Source organism: Astyanax mexicanus, chromosome 2 (genome assembly GCF_023375975.1).
Source record: "Astyanax mexicanus isolate ESR-SI-001 chromosome 2, AstMex3_surface, whole genome shotgun sequence".
NCBI classification, from domain to species: Eukaryota; Metazoa; Chordata; class Actinopteri; order Characiformes; family Acestrorhamphidae; genus Astyanax; species Astyanax mexicanus.
In genome coordinates this window covers 19,391,655-19,415,010 of record NC_064409.1, presented here as the reverse complement: position 1 = coordinate 19,415,010, position 23,356 = coordinate 19,391,655, and the positions used below count along the sequence as shown (strand labels likewise).

General features: G+C 38.1%; 1 protein-coding gene across 1 annotated transcript in view; it reads left to right on the top strand.

Annotated features, from left to right (window-relative positions):
- The window catches only part of LOC103031966 (proton myo-inositol cotransporter), a 122,141-nt gene that overhangs the window by 14,086 nt on the left and 84,699 nt on the right, over nucleotides 1-23,356 (top strand). The window contains exon 2 of the mRNA XM_007234950.4: nucleotides 12,396-12,555. Coding sequence (XP_007235012.3) covers nucleotides 12,396-12,555 — 160 coding nt within the window. The remainder of the gene's footprint in view (nucleotides 1-12,395; nucleotides 12,556-23,356) is intronic.

Sequence of the window (23,356 nt, the reverse complement as noted above, 5' to 3'; positions counted from 1 at the left end):
TAAGAGGAGAAGAAAGGAGTGAAAGGATAGTCATAACTTTAATATATGTTAAAATTAAATTCAGTTTGGAGCATTTCTTTGGGTCCATTCACCATAAAATGTCCAAGAATGGCATCTAGAATTTTTAAACAATTCATAAAAAATTTAAGATATGCTCTGAAATAGATGTGGGCGATATGGGCCTAAAATAATATCACGATATTTCATTGTATTTTTGCAATAACGATATTCTTGGCGATATGACAGAACATTAAATTAAAACATATGTATTTCAAGAATACCCTACTGCAACAAAAAAAAACAATTTTATTTATTATTGCATACAATATGATATGGCACACTCCTAACTGAGATATTAAAAAATACAAGAATTTTCATAAGATTGTAACAGAAGTCAATGATCCAGAATGTCGTCATACTAATACTACACTCCAAATATCTCCATATATATCCAGAACTGAAGTAAAATAAATTATACTGGACATAATCTGTCTCTAGTAGATATTTAATGGGAAATTAAAACAGTGTGATTTTTCTTTTGCCAAAAACAGCAAAAAGTAGTACCCTGATGTGATAATTAGGGGGGGGTGATATTGCACAATGTTTCAGGGTATGATATTGTTCACAATAGTCAAAAAAGTTGGCGATATTATCGCGTACGAAACAATATGGCACACCCCTACTCTGGAATTAAGGATACCATCAATTATATCAGAATAGGACTCAACATTCATCTTTTTAAAGCATGTTGTTCCAGAAGTCCTTGCATGTATCCCAAGTAGGCCTACATAATAATTAAAAAGGAACTAAAACTATCTCTGGGTGGGTTTGTAACATGATTTTAGCCATGCAAACCCTTACACCTTTTAAGATGCATCACTGTGTATCAAACCAGGCCTAGGGCAATTGTCATTCAATGCAATCTAATCCTCGCTATAATACTTTACACAAAATCTTGTATCAAAATCTTCCCTGGACAAGAACAGGTTAAACTCAATTTAATACCATTAATGTCCAAAGAAACAATGATTTAGATGTCCTATAGGTATATCACCATCATCTCTCTGTATTGCTTAAATGAGAATTTAATGTCCATATGTAAAAAAAAAATGGTAAAGAAAAAAAATCTTAAAGGTTTCTCAACCCCTCCCCCACTGAAAAATGATGAGGAAAATTTACTTTAAAAAAGTTTCACAACTTTCTGCATTAGCTTTTTTTAAGTAAATTTAATTTCAGATGAATTTAAGTAACAGTTGATCTCAAAGCAGGTCAACCCAAGTAGAGAGGAAAAAATAAATAAATAAACACACCGCTCCCAGTCCAATACTCTACTGCTACCCCGGCTAGGGAATTGGGATATGGACAGGGAAAAACACACTTATAAGAAGATAGGGAGCCCAGGAACGGGCGGAAAAACAAGAATGGGTGGAAACTAAAGTCATGCCGAGCGCGACAGAGAGACTTCATCAAATTCTTCATCAAATTAAGAAAAGACAATAAATATGAATAACAAAACTAATGTCAACAACTTTTTCAGAGACTTTAAACATTAAATTGGGTCAAACTGACCCCAAAGATAATAGGAAGGTTAAAAACAGTGTTATTTTGACATTCCTCTGAACTACCAAAAGTGAATTGCTTCTTAAAAAAAAGCTATTGCCTTTTTTCTGCTATTATATTATAAGATAAAAGAAGAGTTTAATATATGTGTAGAAATAAATTGCTCTGTTAAAGTGCTGATACTGGCTCATACAGACTACTGCCTCCTTCCCACCTGAGACTGGTTTGCGGACTCCTACAGGGTGGTCCACGGCCCACGGTGTGAGAGAACCCATTTTTTACAGTCTCTTCTCCACTATCAGACGGTCTGCAGGTCTGCTGATTGCACTGTGTGATAAACGCAGGTCTCAGAGTGAGTCTGATTATCTGTAAAAGCAGGAGCTGACCTTTGCTCAGCAGAAGCTTTAAACAGAAGGAGAGTGCTGGACTTCTGGAGGGCTAGCGTGAACAAACGAGGGGTTACGCCATCTGTCCTCGCGGCCGGCCCACCGTCATTACAACCATGGGCTCGTGCCTTGTGGCTCTGAGGGGGGGCTGCGATGGCTGTGCTGGACTCCACCGCCGGCCCTCCTGCCTTAAAGCCTGTGTCTGAGTGTCATTGATAACAGGATGCAGTTGGGGTCTACCTCTTCAATAGGGCCATGCCTGCTGTCCATTAAACACTAAAACCCCCCCTATACAGTCTGTGCACAATAGGACTGTGTGTTGGCAAGAACTTGATAGATATAGAACTATGATATTTAAATGATAATAGCTACACATACTAGTGCATCTAAAATAAATAGAATATCATTGAAAAGTTACTTTATTTCAGTAATTAAATTAGTTGTTTATCTCTTTTAACCCTTGTGTGGTGTTCGGGTCTGTGGGACCCGTTTTCAAGTTTCATCAAATGATACTAAAAATATATTTTTTCTAACTCAAACTCGTTGGCATTGGCTCATTTTTTGTGAAAAACATATATCAAAACACATTTTCGAGTTAAATTAATTCTCTTTTACATTTTATTAAAAAACTAATAAAAAAAAGAGTAGCACTTTTTGAAAGAAATGTAACATAAGAAAGGTAAAGGGCAAATATTAACCATGTAAGCTGTTTATATTGCTTGCAATTCAGGTGAAGCAAGCATGCATAAAACATTTTAATGTAAATTATTAATTTTGCTGAATTAAATACAAGTAACAAAGTAAACGAGTAACAAAAATATGAACACCACACAAGGGTTAAAATATTATATAAAATCAAATGGTACTTTTGGCAGTGTGCCAAGTCCTGCTGAAAAATGAAAGTCAGTAGAGGGAAGCATGAAGTGCTGTAAGATTTTCTGGAAAAAAAAAGCGCTGCACTGACTTTAGACTTGATAATAAAACGCAGTGGACCAACACCAGCAGATGACATGTCTCTCCAAACACAAAATCAAACAAACAACCATGCTGGAACTAGCTCATGTTAGTATAACTACCAATAAGCTTTTAAAAATAAACAAAACAATACAATTATGATATTAATATGATTAATATAAATGCTATAGAAAAGACAGCAACCTTTACATATAAATACTTATCTAAAATTGATACAGGCTTGCAAAACTAAATATATAATATGCTAGTTCATGTGATTTAGAACATTATTGTTAAAATCTATATCACAATACATTGATTTATTTCAGTTCAGATACAGTATGTTTATGATGTCATACTGATATTTCATTATTGTGCAGCCCTACTACAGCTGGGCGATATTATAAAAAAAGAACATTGAAATAAGTGAGCAAATTTCGATTATGATTTAGTTTTTTTTTTGTTGTTGTTGTTTAAAAAAAAAAATAGCACAATATAATATAAAGTGATTTCCAAGCGTTTGTTTCCTTTACATTTATTTATTTAATTATTTTCTTTGTATTTTTTTTTTTTTTACGAATATTAAGCAGCCCCCTTCAACCTTACATGCAGCTTTTATATTAAGCACAGTGCAAATATAACCCTACTTGTATTTCAGTTCAGGAAATGTGTGAAGTCAGTGAAAATCGGTGCCACACAAAAAAGTTTCTTACATGATTATGACTGAAGCAAATGCCTATCTACTGAGAATTACTCTGGCAGCTTCTATATTTGGAAAGTTGTACAATCTCCATTATTCCATTTTAAAAATCATATTAAAACATATTAAACCAAATTAAATTTGATTAACCTTCCAGCCCTAAATCATACATCCGTGCCACATTTTCTGATCCTGTACATAAGATTAGGATTTAAAATGAATTCAACCCAATCCAATGCTGTATAAGATCTCGCCTGAAACAGCCAGAACATCACAGTGTGTTACCTGTACAGCTATACTGGTATATGACTGTTTAAAAAGTTAGTCTTTAATGATACAGAAATGACATTTTAGTATATTTAGTATATTTCTTGCTGACCATAACATTTTTTATATTGCTACAAAAAATGCACAATGCAGTTATGTTTCAGGCTGATACGTAAATGATTACAGATGGTTTGGTCTAATTAGACACTGGGGGCCCTTTTTTTAGCTATCTATAGGAGAGCTGTCACCGGTCCACCGTACAGCTTGATTTAGGGCATGTCAGTGTTGTCTTTGCTATCGTAACGACAGGAAAAGTACACTTTGCATGGCTCGAAACACACAAAAGATATGTATTAATGATCTTAATTAATCGTTGGTTTGTTTTTGTGCGTAACTAATCATCACGTCACTTGCCATTCTGCCATTCCCTTTAAGAACCAGGTGTGCTCTGACTTTGGCAGATTGGTATTTTTCTAGCTTAGTGCTTCTGCGCTTCTCAGCAGAGGAAACTGACTTGTGAGTTCACACTGCGAAGGTGGGCGTGCAGGTCATTTACGAGAACAGCAGTGTTATTTTTATTTAGTGTTCTGTTTATTGTTGATGTAAAGGTCAATCAGTGTAGATATATACTGTACATACGTGGCTTTGCTTTTGCTATTTATACGATGAAGACGCACGGCATTAAAATAGACTGTAATATATATTTGCCTTAATAAAAAAAATACTCAGTTCACATCATTAGACAGAGAGAAGCAGGATGGTTAGTTATACTTGTGTTTAATTGTTTGGATAACAAAATAAAAGTCATTTTAATTGATTAAAAGGAATTTTAGACTGTAATCATTTACAGTACAGTACATTACAGTGCATACTCCTCATAAGAGTACATTCATGAGAGTTAAGAAGCAGGCTGTGAATAACCCTGGGAAAAGTAATTATTTCAGTCCAGATTCCTGTGTTGATAGCACAGCATGAGAATAACCAAAAGTGCAGAGTTTTATAATAAGATTTACATTATGAAGACCGCATACAGTGTCTCTCAGACTGCCTCAAATGAGCTCATTCCTGCCCACACACTGCTAAACACACAACTTTGCCTTCTGTAACCATTTAGTCATGTACTCAGCTGCTGCGCAGACTGCTATTAGTGTTAGATATGGGTGTTGATTTGGGAATTATCTATCTATAATATGCAGTACTGTGACTGTATGTCCTCGTTCTCTTTTTATTTACAGTATGAATAGTAATACCCACTTTCCAGTGTAGAATATAGTTTTTCATCATTAGCTCCAGGCCAGAATAAGCTAATCTCCTACCTGTTCTTCAGATAAGTTAAAGTGTAATGCGCTACAGGTTAGGATGATGATCCTTCCCCAACCCTAAACCCATACATCACCCATTTTTTAGTCTTTATCAAAGCTCCTAAAGGGTAATAAACCATCTGTTTTTAGCTGATTTCCCCTTTAGCCCAAATTTGAAATAGTTTGGGAGGGACACCGGGTGATGTATAGGTTTAAGGGCAGGGCAGGATCATCATCCTCGGCTGTAGTGTAATTGAAACTGAGAGGGCGCTGCAGAGGTGAAAATAATGGCAATAAAAGCGTTTTTAAAGGTTAGTAAAGGTTTATCTTAAATCTTAAACACATTTCAGCTATTAATTAAAGCTGATGTTTTAGGATTTAGGGCTCTCTCTGGTGAGAATGGATATTTGCACCAAGCATGCTGAAGAGGAAGAATCATTTTAACCTGGGCGGGTGTGATGCGGTCTCCTTTCAGAGTGGATGAATCCGATTCCAGATTATGTTCAATCAGAGAGAGAGAGAGAGAGTGGTCAGTCTGAAACTTCACCTCAACTACACACTTTGTTTTTACTATGAGTGAATGAGCTACTGAGCTCTGAGTTTCCTCTTCTGAAGTCTCCACTGACTCCACCAACTGCACACATTCAGTAAAACTGAGCCGGATCCTCTTTTAGAGTCTGTACATGTGACATAAGTACGTAAAGACATGTGACGTGGCCAGAAGAACTCCCGCAAAATGCAACCTGACACCCCAGTTTTTAGAATGAATATATTAGGCTTAGCAGGGATGGTCGTTCCAGCACACTGATACCATTAAACACATTATTTTATCCCTTCTCCACTCAGAAATGCTTTTGCTTTCAGTTTAGAAACAAAATAATTTTTTTTTCAAGTTTTGCTACTTTAAAAAATATAGCTTAGGGTTTAGGGTCTCTTTAAGACGGCTGCAGTATGTGGAACTGTGCACTCAACTGTGCCTTCAAAAAAGGCATTACCACTGTTTGCAGACGTAATAGAAATTGCACCTCGCACCATGACATCAGGTCTTCTGGACATGTGATGTGTGACGTCTCCTTCAAGACAAAAGCAGGACTCCATTCTGATCTCCATATACAACTTTGGAAAATACATTTTAAAAGTTCAGAAATCAATATTTGGTGGAATAACCCTGGTTTTTGTCCTCCTCCACTAGTCTTACACACTGTGCAAAATAGTGCAAAAACGTAAGCAGTTCAGCTTGGTTTGATGGCTTGTGATCACCCATCTTCCTCTTGATTATATTCCAGAGGTTTTCAATTTGGTAAAATCAAAAAAACTCGTCACTTTCAAGTGGTCTCTTATTTTTTTCCAGAGCTGTAGATCACTCCATAGCAGTCTGACACAACTACCCACCAAGCTTCCTTCCTGCGGGTTGATTCCTTCAGGGTGCAAGTTTTTTTGACAGTGAGTGTAATTCCTGTTGAAGAAACATGAATTACAGTTATAACAGCATGTCTAAGCCTCAAAGCAGACTTTGATTTGGGTCTATTTGTTCCAGGTTGTGCCAGCAGCTTTCAACTTGTCACATTTCTTCAAGACGTGGATTTCCAGTTTTTTACACAGTCTGAAAGCAGTTTCCTTCAATCAGGCGGATTGTGGAGTGCGGATGATGAAAATGAATGTAACTCATCCCAGGTTAACTAAAGTCAACATCAGAGGACAGGATAAGACAGTGGACGCTGAGGCGAGTTTAACCGGGATCAGGGCCTACTGTACATCACGGGCGTGCGGCGAGCCGAGGCCGCGCTTCTCAGAAGTGTAATGAAACATCAATGAAAGCTGTCGTCTCCACGTATTGATTAACCTCGTGTGAGCAGGCAGCGAGGGGTTCCCATGGCAACAGGTCCGTTGTCTGCTGGGCAACGGCAGCGACAGGAAGCAGTGAGCCGGGCTATTAATAGACTTTATAGCAGCAGCGATGCCGCGGCCCTGTCAGATGAATCTGGGCAAACACATGTTGTTTGTTCTCTTGTGTAAATATCATGTAGACATTTGTTCTCCTCCACTGCAACCCCCCTTAACCCCACACACGCACACACCACTCCCCCACCCGCCCGAAAGCGTAGGTCTTCATCCCAGACTGTCTGAGACAAAACACTGTTTATCCTGTTTGTTTTTCTATCGCAAATCCGAGATTCCCTCTGATATCATTTGCATGTAGCATCTGAGCATGATGTGACGCCTCTGTGCTGTAATTGGATGAGGATGAACACTTGGTTGGACATTTCTAGAGATTCTTGGGATACATGTTGACAAACAGATTTTTAAAACTTAGCAGTAGTCGAGGGTTTTTTCACAGTCCCTATTAGGGGTGTGCCATATTGTATCATCTGCAATAATATCGCCAATATAAATATATATATTTTTTAATATCTTAAACGATATTATGCCCTGAAATATCATGCCATGTCACCCATCCCTAATTATCACATCAAGGTACTATTTTTTTGCTGTTTTTAGCAAAAGAAAAAAAATCACACTGTTCTCATTTCCCATTATATATCTATTATAGATAGATTATATCTGTATCTGTATCATTCATTTTACTTTAATCCTGGATATATGGAGATATCTGGAGTGCAATATTAGTATTGTGACATTCTGGATCTGGATCATTGACTTCTGTTACGAATCTGACAAAAAATCTTGTATTTCTTAAAAATCTCAGTTAGGGGTGTGCTATATATCATATACAATAATAAAATAAAATGTTCATTTTGTTCATTTTGTGCCAAGAGTATAGTTATATAGTCCCTGCTCTTAAAATAATGTGACACCTCTGTGCTGTAATTAGAGGAGGTTGAGCATGACTGGTTGGACACCAATTCTTCTCTTGACGTTCTCGTCTAATTGGAAATCTGTTATATTAAGGATAATATATATATATATACTTGATAGGGCTGGACCCGAATATTCGGGTATTCGGATATTCGTTCGTTGAGTAGGTATTCGGTTTTTAATTTTGGTATTCGGATATTCGTTTTTTTTCTCCTTTCCAGAGTTCCACCTCACTCTAACCACTTCTGTTCTCGCAGGTCCCGTCAGAATATCTTGCGCGCGGGACAGAACTGAACTGTTATTGGCTGGAGCGGGAGTTTAATCCAGACGATGCGGGAGCAAATTAATAAATAGTTAAGAAAACTGTAATAATTGTAAAAAAAAAAAAAAACCTAAAGAAAACTCTCAACGCGCAGGATGGACCGACACACACACGCACACACCGATGGTGTTTGGACTGGGGTAAGGAACGGGACCGCACTTTTCAGCGCTGCTGTTTTAATAAATATATAAGTAAATTTGAAGCATTAAATGTAGTTTATTTCATTTATATTAGGAACGTGGGGCGGGAGCGGCAGAAATGTGTATGTGGCGGGCGGGCGCGGGATTAAAAGAAGCAATTTTTTTGCGGAGCGGTAACGAGACAGAAACGCGGGAGCGTGGAAGAGTGGGTTTAAAAATCAGTCTCGCGCAGACCTCTATTATACATGATAAAAAAAAATGCAGGCTCTTCGAAACTGATTTATATAATAAAACGTAAGGGGTAATGTGGCAACAGTAGGGGCTAAATCGGTTACAAAAGCCTGGCCTACAAAAATGATGTCTGAACGAATTTCCTCTTATCTAATATAATTTAAAATGGTTTAAAAATATAAAATAATTTCTAAGCAAACGAAATATTTAATATTGAGCTTATAGCCCAAGTGCAAAAATACAAAATCAGTAATAAGACTATGCCCTGCAACAATCCTTAAACCGAAATAGACCAAGTACAATAACGTCATTAACAAGGACTTTCCTCTACTCTAATATAATTTAAAATGGTTTAAAAATATAAAATAATTTCTAAACAAACGAAATATTTAATATTGAGCTTATAGCCCAAGTGCAAAAATACAAAATCAGTAATATGCCCTGCACAATCCTTTAACCGAAATAGACCAAGTACAGTTTACAATGACTGTCCTCTAATATAATCAACAATGTTTAAGAATATAAAATACTTCCTGAACAAACGTTTTTTTTGTTTGTTTTTTTAAGCAAATAGCCTAAGTGTGAAAACACAAACAGCAATTTACTGGGCTGGCTTGCGCAGCGGAGAAACTGTGCAGCAGCAGCCTCCTAGCCTGCTTACACAGCGGATAAGCCGCGGTGTCTGGCAGCAGAAATTCCGGGATGAAAACACAAAGAAATCTGGGCTAAAAACACAGAAAAAATATGGGGTGAAAACACAAAAATCCGGGATAAAAACACCAAAAATCCGGGGTGAATATGTCTCGTCGGTCAGAGCAAATTGAACATTTTTCAGTGGATTAAAGGGGCCGTGATTTGCTTTTTTTTTTTTTTTTTTTTACCTCTTTTTTTAAAAACGAATATTCGAATATTCGCTTCGAATCAGTGCCGAATATCCGGAGCTCAAAAAACGCTATTCGGGCCAGCCCTAATACTTGATCACGTGATAAGTTTACATACTGCTGTCACATGACAATCGGAGCATCTGCATATGCAATAATTGATTGCACTTTCCTCATCAACCTTGTTGCCTTCACTAAATGTTTCTGATAAAAGTGAGGAGAAAACTTATATATATATATATATATATATATATATATAGGGTTAGTGTCCAAGAAAGGGATTAAGGGATTACACTTTCCTTTCAGTAAGTGGAAAATCGCCATTTAAAATTTTCTAAGCTTAATCCCTGTGAAAGTTATAATAAAAGTTGTGCTGCATTCTGATTACGTTTATTTTGGCCTTGTTTTAAAGCCCAGTCATAAAAAAAAAAAACTTTTTTGGAGTCGAATTCGAGTAATTAGACAAAATGTGATCAATTACAATTAGCCACACAAAATAATTAGATTAATCAAGATGAATTATTTTAATTGCCGCTCTTCCCTAATATAATTAAATCAAATTGACGTGGAAAAATAAACTCTGAAAATAGACTTCTCGGGGTTAATGAGTTTTTTCCAGCTCTGTCTGTACCGCTGTGGCAGAGGCCCCCTTTTTTTGGTGGAACGAGACACGCCGTCAGTGTCGTGACACACTTTCAATGTTTCAGAGATTAATGGGCAGGTGCATGGCTAGACTAATAAATTGAATGAGATTTATTGATCGCCTCGAGGCGCTTTGGTCCGTTTCATATTCAATTCAATTCAATTCAATTCAATTTTATTTATATAGCGCTTTTTACAACAAAGGTTGTCACAAAGCTGCTTTACAGGAAAAACAGGTCCACGCCTCTCATGAGCAGCACCACAGAGATGCCAATTTTATGGTGACACAGTGGCAAGGAAAAATAAAGCGCTGTGGGCCCGACTCCTCCGTCTACCCAACCTGAGGACACATTTTCAGGAGAAGCCTTTTTAATAAGAGCGAGAATTCCACTCCCGCCTCCTCCGCGAGTAATGGTTTTCATTTTGGGATAAATCACGTTTGTACTCCACCGGGGCCGAGCTCCGCGCCCTCGTAATGTTTTAATGTGTTTGCTCTCAAATAAAGCCTTTCATTACATCCAAATGGAGGCGTGGGATTGGGCTGTTCTGTAATTGGTTGTGGATGAGCTATACTTTCATGGCTGTTTAGGTCTAAAAAGCCAGTTTTTTTGCAGTGTACAGCAGGTGTGGGGGGTTCCCAGAAGATTCTCAATGATGGAACTCTTGAATTTTGATCGGACGTTTTAGATACTTTGATTTTTCTAACACACCTTTAACCTGTGGAGCAGGGGTGGCTTAGTGGTTATTGATCACAAGCTTGTGGGTTCAATATACAGGTCAGCTAAGCTGGAACTGATGGGCCCCTGAGAAAGGCCCCTAATCCCCTCTGATCCAGAGCCGCTGTAGTATGGATGACCCTGTGCTCTGACCCCAGATGTCTAAGCTAGAATATGCAAAAAGAGGAACTTCATTGTACTGTACAAGTGAATATGTGAAGATATAAGCTCAATATGCATGAGCATGCCAAAAGTAATGGGACAGTAGTATGGGGTTGCTTGCCACACAGCTTGATTTAGGGCGTGCCAGTGTGTGTTTGGTATTGCAAAAAATATGCCTTGCACCACTTAAAACACGCAAAAGGCATGTGCTAATTCTCTTAATTAATCATGGCTGTGTTTTGGGCTTAACAGGAAATAAGTCTATCAGCATGTCACTTGCCATTTCATTTCAGAGTCAGGTTCAGTTTGACTTTGGTGCATTGTTATTTTAACAGCGCAGTGCTTCTACGCTTCTCAACTGAGTTATTCTCAATGTGTTCACACTGTGAAGGTGTGTAAGCAGATCATTTACCGGAAAATCAATGCTATCTTATTCTGTATTCTGTTAATTGTTGATATAAAAGTTGTGTGTGATGAGCGGGAGTGTATGCGCAGATAAGATACAAATGGACATCTGACGGTTGACTGTTGTCAGGGTTTTAATCAGTCAGTGGAGCACCTGTGTTTTCTGCTGCCAAGATAGCAATATGCCAGAAATGTGCTTAAACACACCTAACTTCCAGATCACCACTCAGCAGCAAAGATATATATTCCTAATCTTCAGCACCGCTTTTAGAACAGTGGTATTTGAAGATGGTCAGGTTTGAACTGTTATGCCACCAAGTTTTACCACAACCTCTGCCGTAATCTACCCCGCCCAATATGCAGATTTTGGTCTCGGTCCAGTGTGGTTCGCATGTGGTAAAAACATGATCTGGTCTCGGTCCAACCCAGAAATCAAGCAGCTAAACTGCTGCTTAAAACTATTGAAACTCTTTATTAATCATTAATACCTGCTGTGCTTTTGAGAACCAATTCGGTATTGCAAAAACAATGGAATACTTTGATATATCAATATATTCCTGCACCCCTTAGTGATACAGTACATCTATTAGAACACAAAGCTCTAATTCCCCACACTGACCTTTTTATTTCATTGGATTTTGATTTGTTGAGTGAAAAGTTTAAAAAAAACTTAATTTTCTTCATATAACAGACTTTTGTCTTAATTCTTGAGTTCTGTCCATGAACTTTAGGAATAAAGTAGCACTTCCATGTGATTCCTCTAATGTTCCCCGAAGTGCTGGGGCTGCCTTTTCTTCATCAAGCTGAAATCCCTGATTGTGCATTAATGAGAGTAGAGCTCCAATTAGAGAAATCCTTTTTGCCCTATTTTACATATTTTAAATCTCCATCTCTGCTCTGTGTCTGTGCAGGGATCAGCTCTATGACGGTTCCAGTCTATATCGCCGAGGCCTCCCCGCCGCATCTGAGAGGACAGCTGGTCACCGTCAACACGCTCTTCATCACAGCTGGCCAGTTTGTGGCCAGTCTCATTGATGGAGCCTTCAGCTATGTGCAGCACGGAGGATGGAGGTTTGAACTCTTTTTTTTTTTTTTGACAAAATATTAAAAGCTTTATTTCATTTTGAGTTTAGAGTTTTGTAGAATAGTACTCTCAAAATCCTGAATCTGTAACTAACATACATGATGATATTGAATAAGCCTAATTGGGAAAAGATGATCCAGTGTCTTAGATTAGATTAGAGCTGATGCAGGCATATTTTATTAAAATCAACTATTTTACCCTCCAAGGACACATTTTGGGCTGTCTAGACTACAACACTAAATTTTGCTCTACAAGGGCCTGGTGTCCTCTTATGAGGCCATTATACTCTCACCTAGTGGAGGCAGAAGAGATTAGTATGTTACATTTTTGTTCCTGCTTTTGTTTTGCACTCAGGCAAAAAAATGCTGCTGTGTTCAGGCACAAAACAAAAGTTTTGCACATTATTACTAATTTGGACTTTAATGTGTTCTATCAAAATATAAAACTAAAGTCCACATATGTGGACATTATTTTTCACAGAAACTACATTATGTAAAAAGATCAATCTAATCAGGGGCCAATTAGCCCAAATAGCAAATAGAATTAAAAAATGTATGCCACGCAAGAGTTCGGACCTTAGTAAGTTATTCCAAAGTCTTTGTTTTAACCATGGTTCCATTACTGGACATTACTGTCCATCCGGCAGCATTTAGAAGAGTTTTCAGATGGTTGATTCAGTAAAATAGTTTAGTTACAGTCATTGCATTGCAGTGTGGAATGTTTTACAGTGGAGCTAAAAAACATATAAATATATATCACTAAAATGCTCAGGAGAACCACACACCTTTCTTTCATTTTAAACCAGCTCGAAACAGCATGTTCAGAACAGAATAGAGGCTAAGCCTACAGTAATGCTAGAAACCCTAAAGCTTGAAACCTAGTTGGATATCATGGGAGGAAGTGTGCACAGAGGAAAAGCTTGCTGCCTAAAACACTGTATATTGGGAGTTGCAGGTGAATTAATACAGATACAGTCATATGAAAAAGTTTGGGCACCCCTATTAATCTTAATCATTTTTACTTCTAAATATTTGGGTGTTTGCAGCAGCCATTTCTGTTTGATATATCTAATAACTGATGGACACAGTAATATTTCAGGATAGAAATGAGGTTTATTGTACAGAAAATGTGCAATATGCATTAAACCAAAATTTGACGGTGCAAAAGTATGGGCACCCTTATCATTTTATTGATTTGAATACTCCTAACTACTTTTTACTGACTTACTGAAGCACAAAATTGGTTTGTTAACCTCATTGAGCTTTGAACTTCATAGCTAGGTGTATCCAATCATGAGAAAAGGTATGTAAGGTATTTAATCTCCTCTGAAGAGTGCCATCATGGGCTCATCGTGGTATTTGCAAACACCCAAATATTTAGAAATAAAAATGATTAAGATTAATAGGTGCCCAAACTTTTTTATATGACTGTACAATCCTATTCCTAAAACCAGGAGGTGGTCTGAGATGCATTTAAAACATATACAAATGTGATGACTGTAACTATTCCAGGAGGTGGTCTCTTAAAGCATATACAAAAATGTGCGCTGGACAATTTTTTTAGGTTTGTATATAATGCATTCATTTTTCATTCAATTTGGTTTCAGCTAATTAGAGCTTTCTTAGCAACAGGAAAGGAACAAAACCATATTCATTCTGGCACTGATTTTTTTTTCACCTCCGGTCATATTCTTTAAAAAGCTATTGTATGCTCTCAGCAGGACATGTTTTTTTCACAATGCCTGTGATTGTGGGTGAGGGAAGGTGTGGATGATCCACAAATTGAGAAGCTATTCAGTTTGCAGAAAGCACTTTTAAGTTACTAAATGATTTCTTATGTGTTTCTTCGTAATTTGTGTCCACAGCTTTTGCTTCGTTGTGTGATTGGTTTGAGTTAACTTTTTGTAGACATTGGCACAGTAACAGCTTTGGCCTTGAGGTCTGTTTTTTTTTACGTAGCTACCTTTCTGGAGGTGATGAGCTGCTTTCCAGTATCAACAACACTTTTCGCGAAGCAGCTGCTGTCACTAGTTTACTGCTTTGACTAGGGCTTTTTAAAGTTGGCGGGATTCATGTACATTTTGTGGGCATACACATATTCAATTTGCAGACAGGAATGCAGCATTTTAAGACCCTATAAAATGCTGTGTATTACAGGGTTTTTGCATTATTTAAAGCTGGGTTGTGGTTCATACACTGCCTAGTTAAGATTTTAGAGGTGTTCACATTATGTTCTATGCAAGCTATATCCTGCTTACCCATGAACCCCTTCTCTGCACCTTGACACAGATACATTTACATTCATCTGTGCAGGTCTTATAACCCAGCCTTGATCCCATCCTTGGGTTTGAGACAGAGTTGTACACTGAATTTCTAGGATAGCATCTTGTTACTTATGGCACTCCTTATTCTGTTGCATTTTATTAAGCCTCTTTCACACACTTGTTTACCAATGGAGCTGTACGTGTGAATGTACACGTCCGTATCAGACATAAAGCTCTGGATAAAAATAAGAAACCACTTAAAAATTATGCATTTCTTTAATTTTACCAAATTGAAAACCTTTGGAATATAATCAAGGGGAATTCAAGCTGAACTGCTTGAATTTTTGCACCAGGTGTGGCATAAAGTTACCCAAAAGCAGTGTGTAAGACTGGTGGAGGAGAACATGCCAAGATGCATGAAAACTGTGATTAAAAAACAGGGTTATTCCACCAAATATTGATTTCTGAACTCTTAAAACTGTATGAATATAAACTTGTTTTATTTGCACTATTTGAGGTCTGAAAGCATCTTTTTATTTCAATCATTTCTTATTTTCTAAATAATAAGAATATAATATATAATATATAATAACAGTATAAATGCCAGTGCTCAGCTTGAAGACAGTGAACTGTTGGCAGCGTTTTGTAATGAACGTTAGACACAGACAGATGTTGTAAATAGTGTATTACATGTCTTAGACATGTAGCTGTCAGCTCATTGTGGGCCTCTGGCAGGTTTGAGTGATATTGGAATATCAAAAAACTGTTTCAAAATCATACAACTCGTAATTGATAAGTATTTTCAAAATAGAGTACCCGTCTAAAGTTTGGCCACATTGGCTATCTTACCAGCTGCAGCAACCCCTGATCATTTGCTTAGTTAAATCCAGGTGGCGACTTTTTTTTTTTACTGTGGAATCACTATTTGGCAAACTACAGGCCACTGTTGACTTTTCTATTTATGAGTTGTTAGTGATAATTAATGTTGATTTAAGCTGATAGATAGATAGATAGATAGATAGATAGATAGATAGATAGATAGATAGATAGATAGATAGATAGATAGATAGATAGATAGATAGATAGATAGATAGATAGATAGATAGATAGATAGATAGATAGATAGATAGATAGATAGTTATGTACTGAATTAATCAAGACTGTATCTAATCTGCTGGGGTGCATATGATATTAAATTTTATATTTTTTTATATTGTCTATAGATATTTAACATAGTAACACTTCTTTTAGTATGTTACTATAAACTACCTGTGTGATTCACCTCAGTGTAGTTTTCATGCACATCACACTCCAGCACACAATCTTACAAACCTGAGCGGTGTAGGATCTATAACAGCATGAGTCATCCATTCACCACCAACCCTGACAACTTCATCCTCACTACAGCACCAACAAAACCAGCAGAGCGCCAGACTCACAGCACCAACAAATTAAGATAGAGTGAGAGAGAGAGAGAGAGAGAGTGAGAGAGAGGATGAGCGAGCAAAAGAAAAACAGCAAGCATTGCCAATAGAAGAATTAAATTTTCCTGGACAAAAAAATGAACTGTGTTCAGATAGTAAAAATACATGTGGATGCCAAAAGTCATAGCATAGTAGTAAGTCAAGAGTCAAGACAAGTGCGCAGGCTAGAGTCCGATATACTCGCCTCTGTACAGCAAAAGAGCTAGCACTGTGGTTAGCAGCCAATGCTAATGCTGCTGGAGATCTAAACTAAAACTCTTTTACAAAGCTGTACTTCAGTGGAGTGGCTTAACTGCTCCTTACAACCTGACTGGTAAAATTCATACATGGGGAGTGGTTTGGGAAGTTGTGAGGTGTTATCTTGTGAGTGAGGTTGAACAGTGGTCAGTGTACTCAAGGCAAGGCAGTACTGTAAATTATGGAAGTAGGCATTATCACCCACAGTGGACAGTGCAGTCGGTGGTAATAATTGTGACTGGTCTGATTAGAATTTTAGTTATCATAAAATGTTAAGATAATGTAAGGAACAACTGCTAGATTGACATTATGCCAGAAATCAAAAATTGAGATAAGCTTTCTGTGTGAAAGTGATAAAGTACAGTTGTGATCAAATTTATTCAACCCCCACTGAAATAAAGTGTTTTGGCCAGTTTGACATTGATTTTGATCATTTCAGTCATCTTATTTACAATTATATCAAAGAGGCACTTATAAATTAGACAAATATAACATAATATTTATGATGGAATAACCACAAATGTCTTTTCTGTGCTCACATCATTATCAGTTTTATTCAACCCCCTAGTGACATTATTTTTTTAGTACTTAGTACATCCTTTTCCAGCATAGCTTGACACAAGTGTCTTGCAGCGACCTATGGGTATCTTAGCCCATTCTTCATGGGCAAAAGCCTCCAGTTCAGTCACATTCTTAGGCTTGCGCACTGCAACTGCCTTCTTTAGGTCCCACCAGAGGTTCTCAATTGGATTTAAGTCTGGTGATTGCGATGGCCACTCTAGAATGTTCCAGCCTTTCATGTTCAATCATGCTCTAATGGACTTGGATGTGTGCTTCGGATCATTGTCCTGTTGGAAGGTCCAACGTCTCCCAAGCCGCAGGTTTGTGACTGACTCCATCATATTTTCCTTCAAGATCTCCTGGTACTGAAGGGAATTCATGGTACCCTGCACACGTTGAAGCTTTCCTGTACCATTAGAAGCAAAACAGCCCCAAAGCATAATTGACCCCCCGCCATGCTTCACAGTAGGCAAGGTGTTCTTTTGTTCATAAGCCTGGTTCTTCCTCCTCCAAACATAGCGCTGGTCCATTGTCCCAAACAGTTCTAATTTAGTTTCATCTGACCACAGTACACTGTCCCAAAACCTTTGTGGCTTGTCCACATGACTTTTGGCATACTGCAGTCGACTTTTCTTGTTCTTTGGAGTCAGCAAGGGGGTGCGCCTGGGAGTTCTGGCATGGAGGTCTTCGTTATGCAGTGCGCGCCTTATCGTCTGAGCTGAAACTTCAGTGCCCACATCTGACAGGTCTTTTTTCAGTTCCTTAGCAGTCACGCGGGGATTTTTCTCCACATTACGCTTCAGGTAGTGCACAGCAGTCGCGGTCAGGATCTTCTTTCTGCCACGACCAGGTAACGTTTCCACTGTGCCCTTTAACTTGAACTTGCGAATGATACTTCTGATAGTGTCTCTTGGAATATTTAACAACTTCGCAATCTTTTTATATCCATTGCCATTCTTGTGAAGAGCAATAACCTCTTCTCTTGTCTTCTGGGACCATTCTCTTGCCTTCACCATGCTTGTAAACACACCATTAGGTGTCTAGAAGGAGCTGAGTATCACAGTCCTTTTAAATCTGCCTAATTGGTGCTTATCATGCTTGATTGCTGCTCGTTGACATCCACAGGTGTTTTCAATACTTGATTGAAAACACTGGAATGAACCTCTGTTCTTAGGAGTGGTAGTCGTAAAGGGGTTGAATAATTGTGTCAATGAAGAAATCACAAAAAGGCCATTTAATACTTTATGACAAAAACAATTGATGCTATCTTAGTTGCATTTAGTTCTTTAACAAGTCCTTGTAAGATTTCATTATGAACACAATTACAAATGTGCACTGAATTCCATAAAACCCTTCACAGCATTGGGGGTTGAATAAATTTGATCACAACTGTATAAATAAGTGTCGCTCAATATTTCCACACATGATCCCTTTTGAACATATACTATCTAAGTCTTATAAATAAGACTTTTTTGTATTATTTGTAGCTTTTTCACACTCAGACAGAGTGTAAGGTCACTTCACAGCGTTCTGTTTTCCTCAGTTTTGTAAAGAGGGGACATAACGCATGCAGGATTAACTTTATCAAAATGCTGCATATTCTTTATCAGCAAACACCCATACATCTGAATACAGCTCCAAATCCTCAGCTCCAATCCTCAGCTCAGACCGCTGTGTATGATACGCAGCTTATCTGGCCTCCATCACTGGATATAGATGGGAAATATGATGCATGGAATTGTGGAACTTTTTCTACCATCATTTTTTTCTAGTCTACTTTAGAGTTTCTTTCCTCAAAACCCATCTTAAGATGTTTCTCCTTCATCATGTGCTGCTTCTGTGAATCCACCTTTGTCATAGGAAATGTTAAATTCATTTATTGCAGGGGTGTCCAAACTACGGCCTGCCGGCCATTTGTGGGCCATTTCCTTTTTTGGAGCGGCCCGCGAGATATTTTAGAAATAAAATGAAAGTTGGCCCGCTGTTAAGCAGGTTTTTATAATGTGAGATACAAAGTTTGAACGCTAGGTGTCAGAAACGGGCCAGAGAGTCTAAAAGCGGTGAGAGGGAAGTTGTAGCGCAGAAAAACGGGCCAAAGAGTCTAAAAGCGAAGAGAGTACGCAGTTGTTACGCAGAAAAACGGGCAAAATAGTCTAAAAGCAGAGAGGGTGTGCAGTTGTAGCGCAGAAAAATGGGCCAAAGAGTCTAAAAGCGGCGAGAGTGAAGTTGTTGCGCAGAAAAACGGGCCAAAGCCTATAAAAGCGGAGAGGGTGCGCAGTTGTAGCGCAGAAAAACGGGCCAAAGAGTCTTAAAGCGGAGAGAGTGCGCAGTTATAGCGCAGAAAAACGGGCCAAAGAGTCTAAAAGCGAAGAAGGTGCGCAGTTATAGCACAGAAAAACGGGCCAGAGAGTCTAAAAGCGGAGAGGGGGCGCAGTTATAGCGCAGAAAAACAGGCCAAAGAGTCTAAAAGCAGAGAGAGTGCGCAGTTGTAATGCAGAAAAACGGGCCAAAGAGTATAAAAGCGAAGAGGGTGCGCAGTTATAGCACAGAAAAACGGGCCAAAGAGTCTAAAAGCGGAGAGGGTGCTCAGTTGTAGCGCAGAAAAACCGGCCAAAGAGTCTAAAAGCGGAGAGGGTGCGCAGTTGTACCGCAGAAAAACGGGCCAAAGAGTCTAAAAGTTGCTGTAATTAAGGAGTTTAATATTAAGAGACATCATGAAATAAAACATCAATTTAAAAAATCTTAGTTTACACAACACTGTCAAAGATAAAGATAGTAAGTCAAGTAAAATAGTGTGAAAATAAAAGTAATCAGGAAAAAGTATTATTTTTTTATTTTTATAGTATATTTCATTATTTGTTTTATTACAGAGTGTGTGTTCGTGACTTCAAATATATTTAGTAGTTGCAGTAGTGTTGGAAGTAGTAGTAGCAGTAGTACAAGTCTTAGTAATAAACATATCATATTAGTATTGGCAGTAGTATAGTAGTGGCAATAGTAGGAGAACATGAAGCAGCAGTAATAGAAGTAACAGCAGTGATAGAAGCAGCAGCTTCTTCAGATATTCCTTCATGTGTATCATTACTGCAGCAAAGGGAACAATATCCCTGATTTCAAGAGAAATAGTGAATGGTGCAGATGTTAACAAACCTTTGAACATATAGAGCCCAATCTCACACCCTGTGAAAGGCACGTTGTGATGGTCATTGCTATTTTACACCCTATTTTCTACAGCCTATTTTCATGTCTTCCACCTGTGTTGTTTAAATAAGCAATGGTGCTTATGAATATATCTACGTATATTTCTACGATGAGCATGGGGGTCTGTAAATTCTGGTAAATTTCTTGCATATTGCTATGTTGGCAATAGAAAAGACAACTGTGCCACTGACTCAAAACAGTAGCAGTTCTAGGCAGTGAACTGTCAACTTTTTACAGAAACGTTGGACACGTCCATGTACACTAGCTGCACCACTGAAATAGCAATCCACCAAAGTTAGAGTGCATGTTACGCCCAAAACACACCCATGGTTGCGTAAGGTGTACTTTTCCTGTCGTTATGATAGCAAAGACACTCCTCAAATCAAGTTGCGTGCTGTTTGCTGTGTAGCTTCTTTAAATACTTCATGTACAGCATAGTGATTTTCACTTTTTTTATGTAAATCGAACAGTTTAACAGGACTAGGACTCCTTACGCTGTAAGGAAATGTACAGATTATTTAGTGTTCTTTAAGCACTGGTGATATCCACGATATGGATAAGAAAGCATATGATCAGTACCAATACCAATTACCCACAATTGTCAAATTCTGACATTTTTTAGGTCAAATGGAACACAGCATTACTGCAGCAAAGGTACAAATATCCTTGATTTTACGAGTAATGGTGAATGGTGCAGATGTTTACAAGCTTTTGTAAACCCTGTGCAAGGCACGTTGTGATTGTCATAACGATCTTACACCCCATGAATGTCTATTTTCACACCTTCCACCTCCATCGTTCAAATAGCAATGATGCTTATGGACATATCTATGCTGATGAACGTGGTTGTTTCAAATTTTGGTGTGTTCAGGTACATTTTTTGGCGTATTGCTATGTTGGCAACGAAAAAGACGCGTGCGCCACTGACTGAAAACAGTGGCGATATAGGTAGTTGACTTTTTACGGAAGTGTTGGACACGTCCAGGAAGCTGCACTATTGAAATAGCAATCCGCCAAAGTCAGAGTGCATGTTACGCCTAAAACTAGGGGTGTGACGAGACACTAATAAACAATAACATTTAAAAAAAAACGTCAAAAATGAAAAATGGCTTGAAAACTATTTTTATACTTTTTAACTGTTTTTTTTTTTGACAAAATCATATAACACACACTTAACAGACTGGTTTATCTCACACATTGATTCTATAAGAAAAAGAGATAAAAATAAAAAATACAAATAAAACTTTTCTAGGTCTTATATAGTGCAAACAATAAGTGCAAACCACAACCAGTCATAATAAGCCTATGGTTTGTGTTTTTTCTCCTAAATCTCTTGCAATTTAACTATGCAGAACCATAACCAGTCATATTAAGACTATGCTTGAAGTGCAAACAGAGACAAACCATTTTTTAAAATACAGTACAGAGCTAAGGGATTAGTACACCTGCCTATGAAACAGTCACGTGTCGATTTTCTTACAGTATTTATATTTGGTTTGTGTCTTGTTGGTCACTCTGTTACCGTTTATTTTTTCCACTGGAAAGCCAAAATGCAGCCAGATATACAACTTAAAAGTAGCAGAAGCATCTTCTATGCAAATGCCTCAATTTTCCTCTTCTGCTGAGAGCTGCTCTCACTGCTCAGCCACCACGAAATATCGCTATCGCTACTGGGTTGACAGATCCCTCTTAAAAAGTCCACACTTAACTTTTTTTTTTCCCGCGAGACAGGTTTAAGCCTGACGAGAAAAATCGGCACGTTTTAATCTCGCGAGATCTCGTGCCACGAGATTTCGTCACACCCCTACATAAAACACATCCAAGATTAAGATTCTATCTGCATATGGTGTACCTTTCCCGTCGTTATAATAGTAAGGACACACCCTAAATCCAGTTGCATGCTGTGTGCGGTCGATGGCTTGCCTAAGGATCAATAAAATAGGGCCCACAGTATAGTAGAAATCTTTTTTACAATTTGAAATACCGCACTGCTCTTCCGTAGGCACTTTATGATGCTGATTGCAGAAGAGACTGACAGCCAGATCTCCACAGACTTTCTCTGAAATGATTACATTTCTGCCTTGATCATCTTCCCTAATGAGTCATGAATTTTACTGCAGCATTACAATAATAATGAGGTGAAAGCGATTCAGAGCGTTCTCCACGCTCAGAGAACGGATTCTCTGGGTTCTGTTTACAGTCGGCTCTCGCTTCACAGCCAAACTGACGACCTGTTGACAGGCCAGTGTACTGAATTCTCAATGGCCCATTAAATTATATGATGGAATTAGGCATCTGGCAGTGCGGTGGAAGCGGGAATAAAGCAGGCAGAAGTTATGCATTTGTAATTAGGCACGTCTGCAGACGTTACAGTATACAGTCTGCTGTGCTGAGCCTGGATCAGCTGAAGTCTTAGATGCCAGATTGCCAGAGCTGTTATCTTGTGAATAATATTAAATGAACACAAGGTGATGCGAATTATAGGAGTTGGAGGTAAGATGGATGGGATATTCCATTTCTGGAATTTGTTATGGAAGTTGTGCTGGTATTTAACGTTCGTAGATTTACAGTGTCTCGTGTGCACAAGGAATATGCTGTAGAAAACTAATATAGTTATCCACAGTGAAGCGCAGGGTGGAAATCACCATGGCCGGCAGTGTCTGCCTAGAATTGTCCATGCTAACCATAGGTTTCATAGGACACACCACTCATCCATGATTCAATAACTTTTGGCAAGTATGGTGTGTACAGTATGAGCAAAATAGTAAAAATAGCCTTAACTCTCTGCTTCATAACTCTCCTACTGCACTATGGAACTCTGGTGGAGCAGAAGACCTCAAGTAGCTTGGGTAACCCATGTTATATTTGTGTGATCTCCTCCTGAGAAATACAGAATATTGCAGAATTAAGGTTCATTTTTGCTCATCATTAAACAGAGATGTTTCTGGAGTAATGATTTTTCAGACGACATTCCGACACCCTATTGGTTTATACGTAATCCATCACACCTGTGCATGTCAAGTGACACTTCAGCAAGAACAT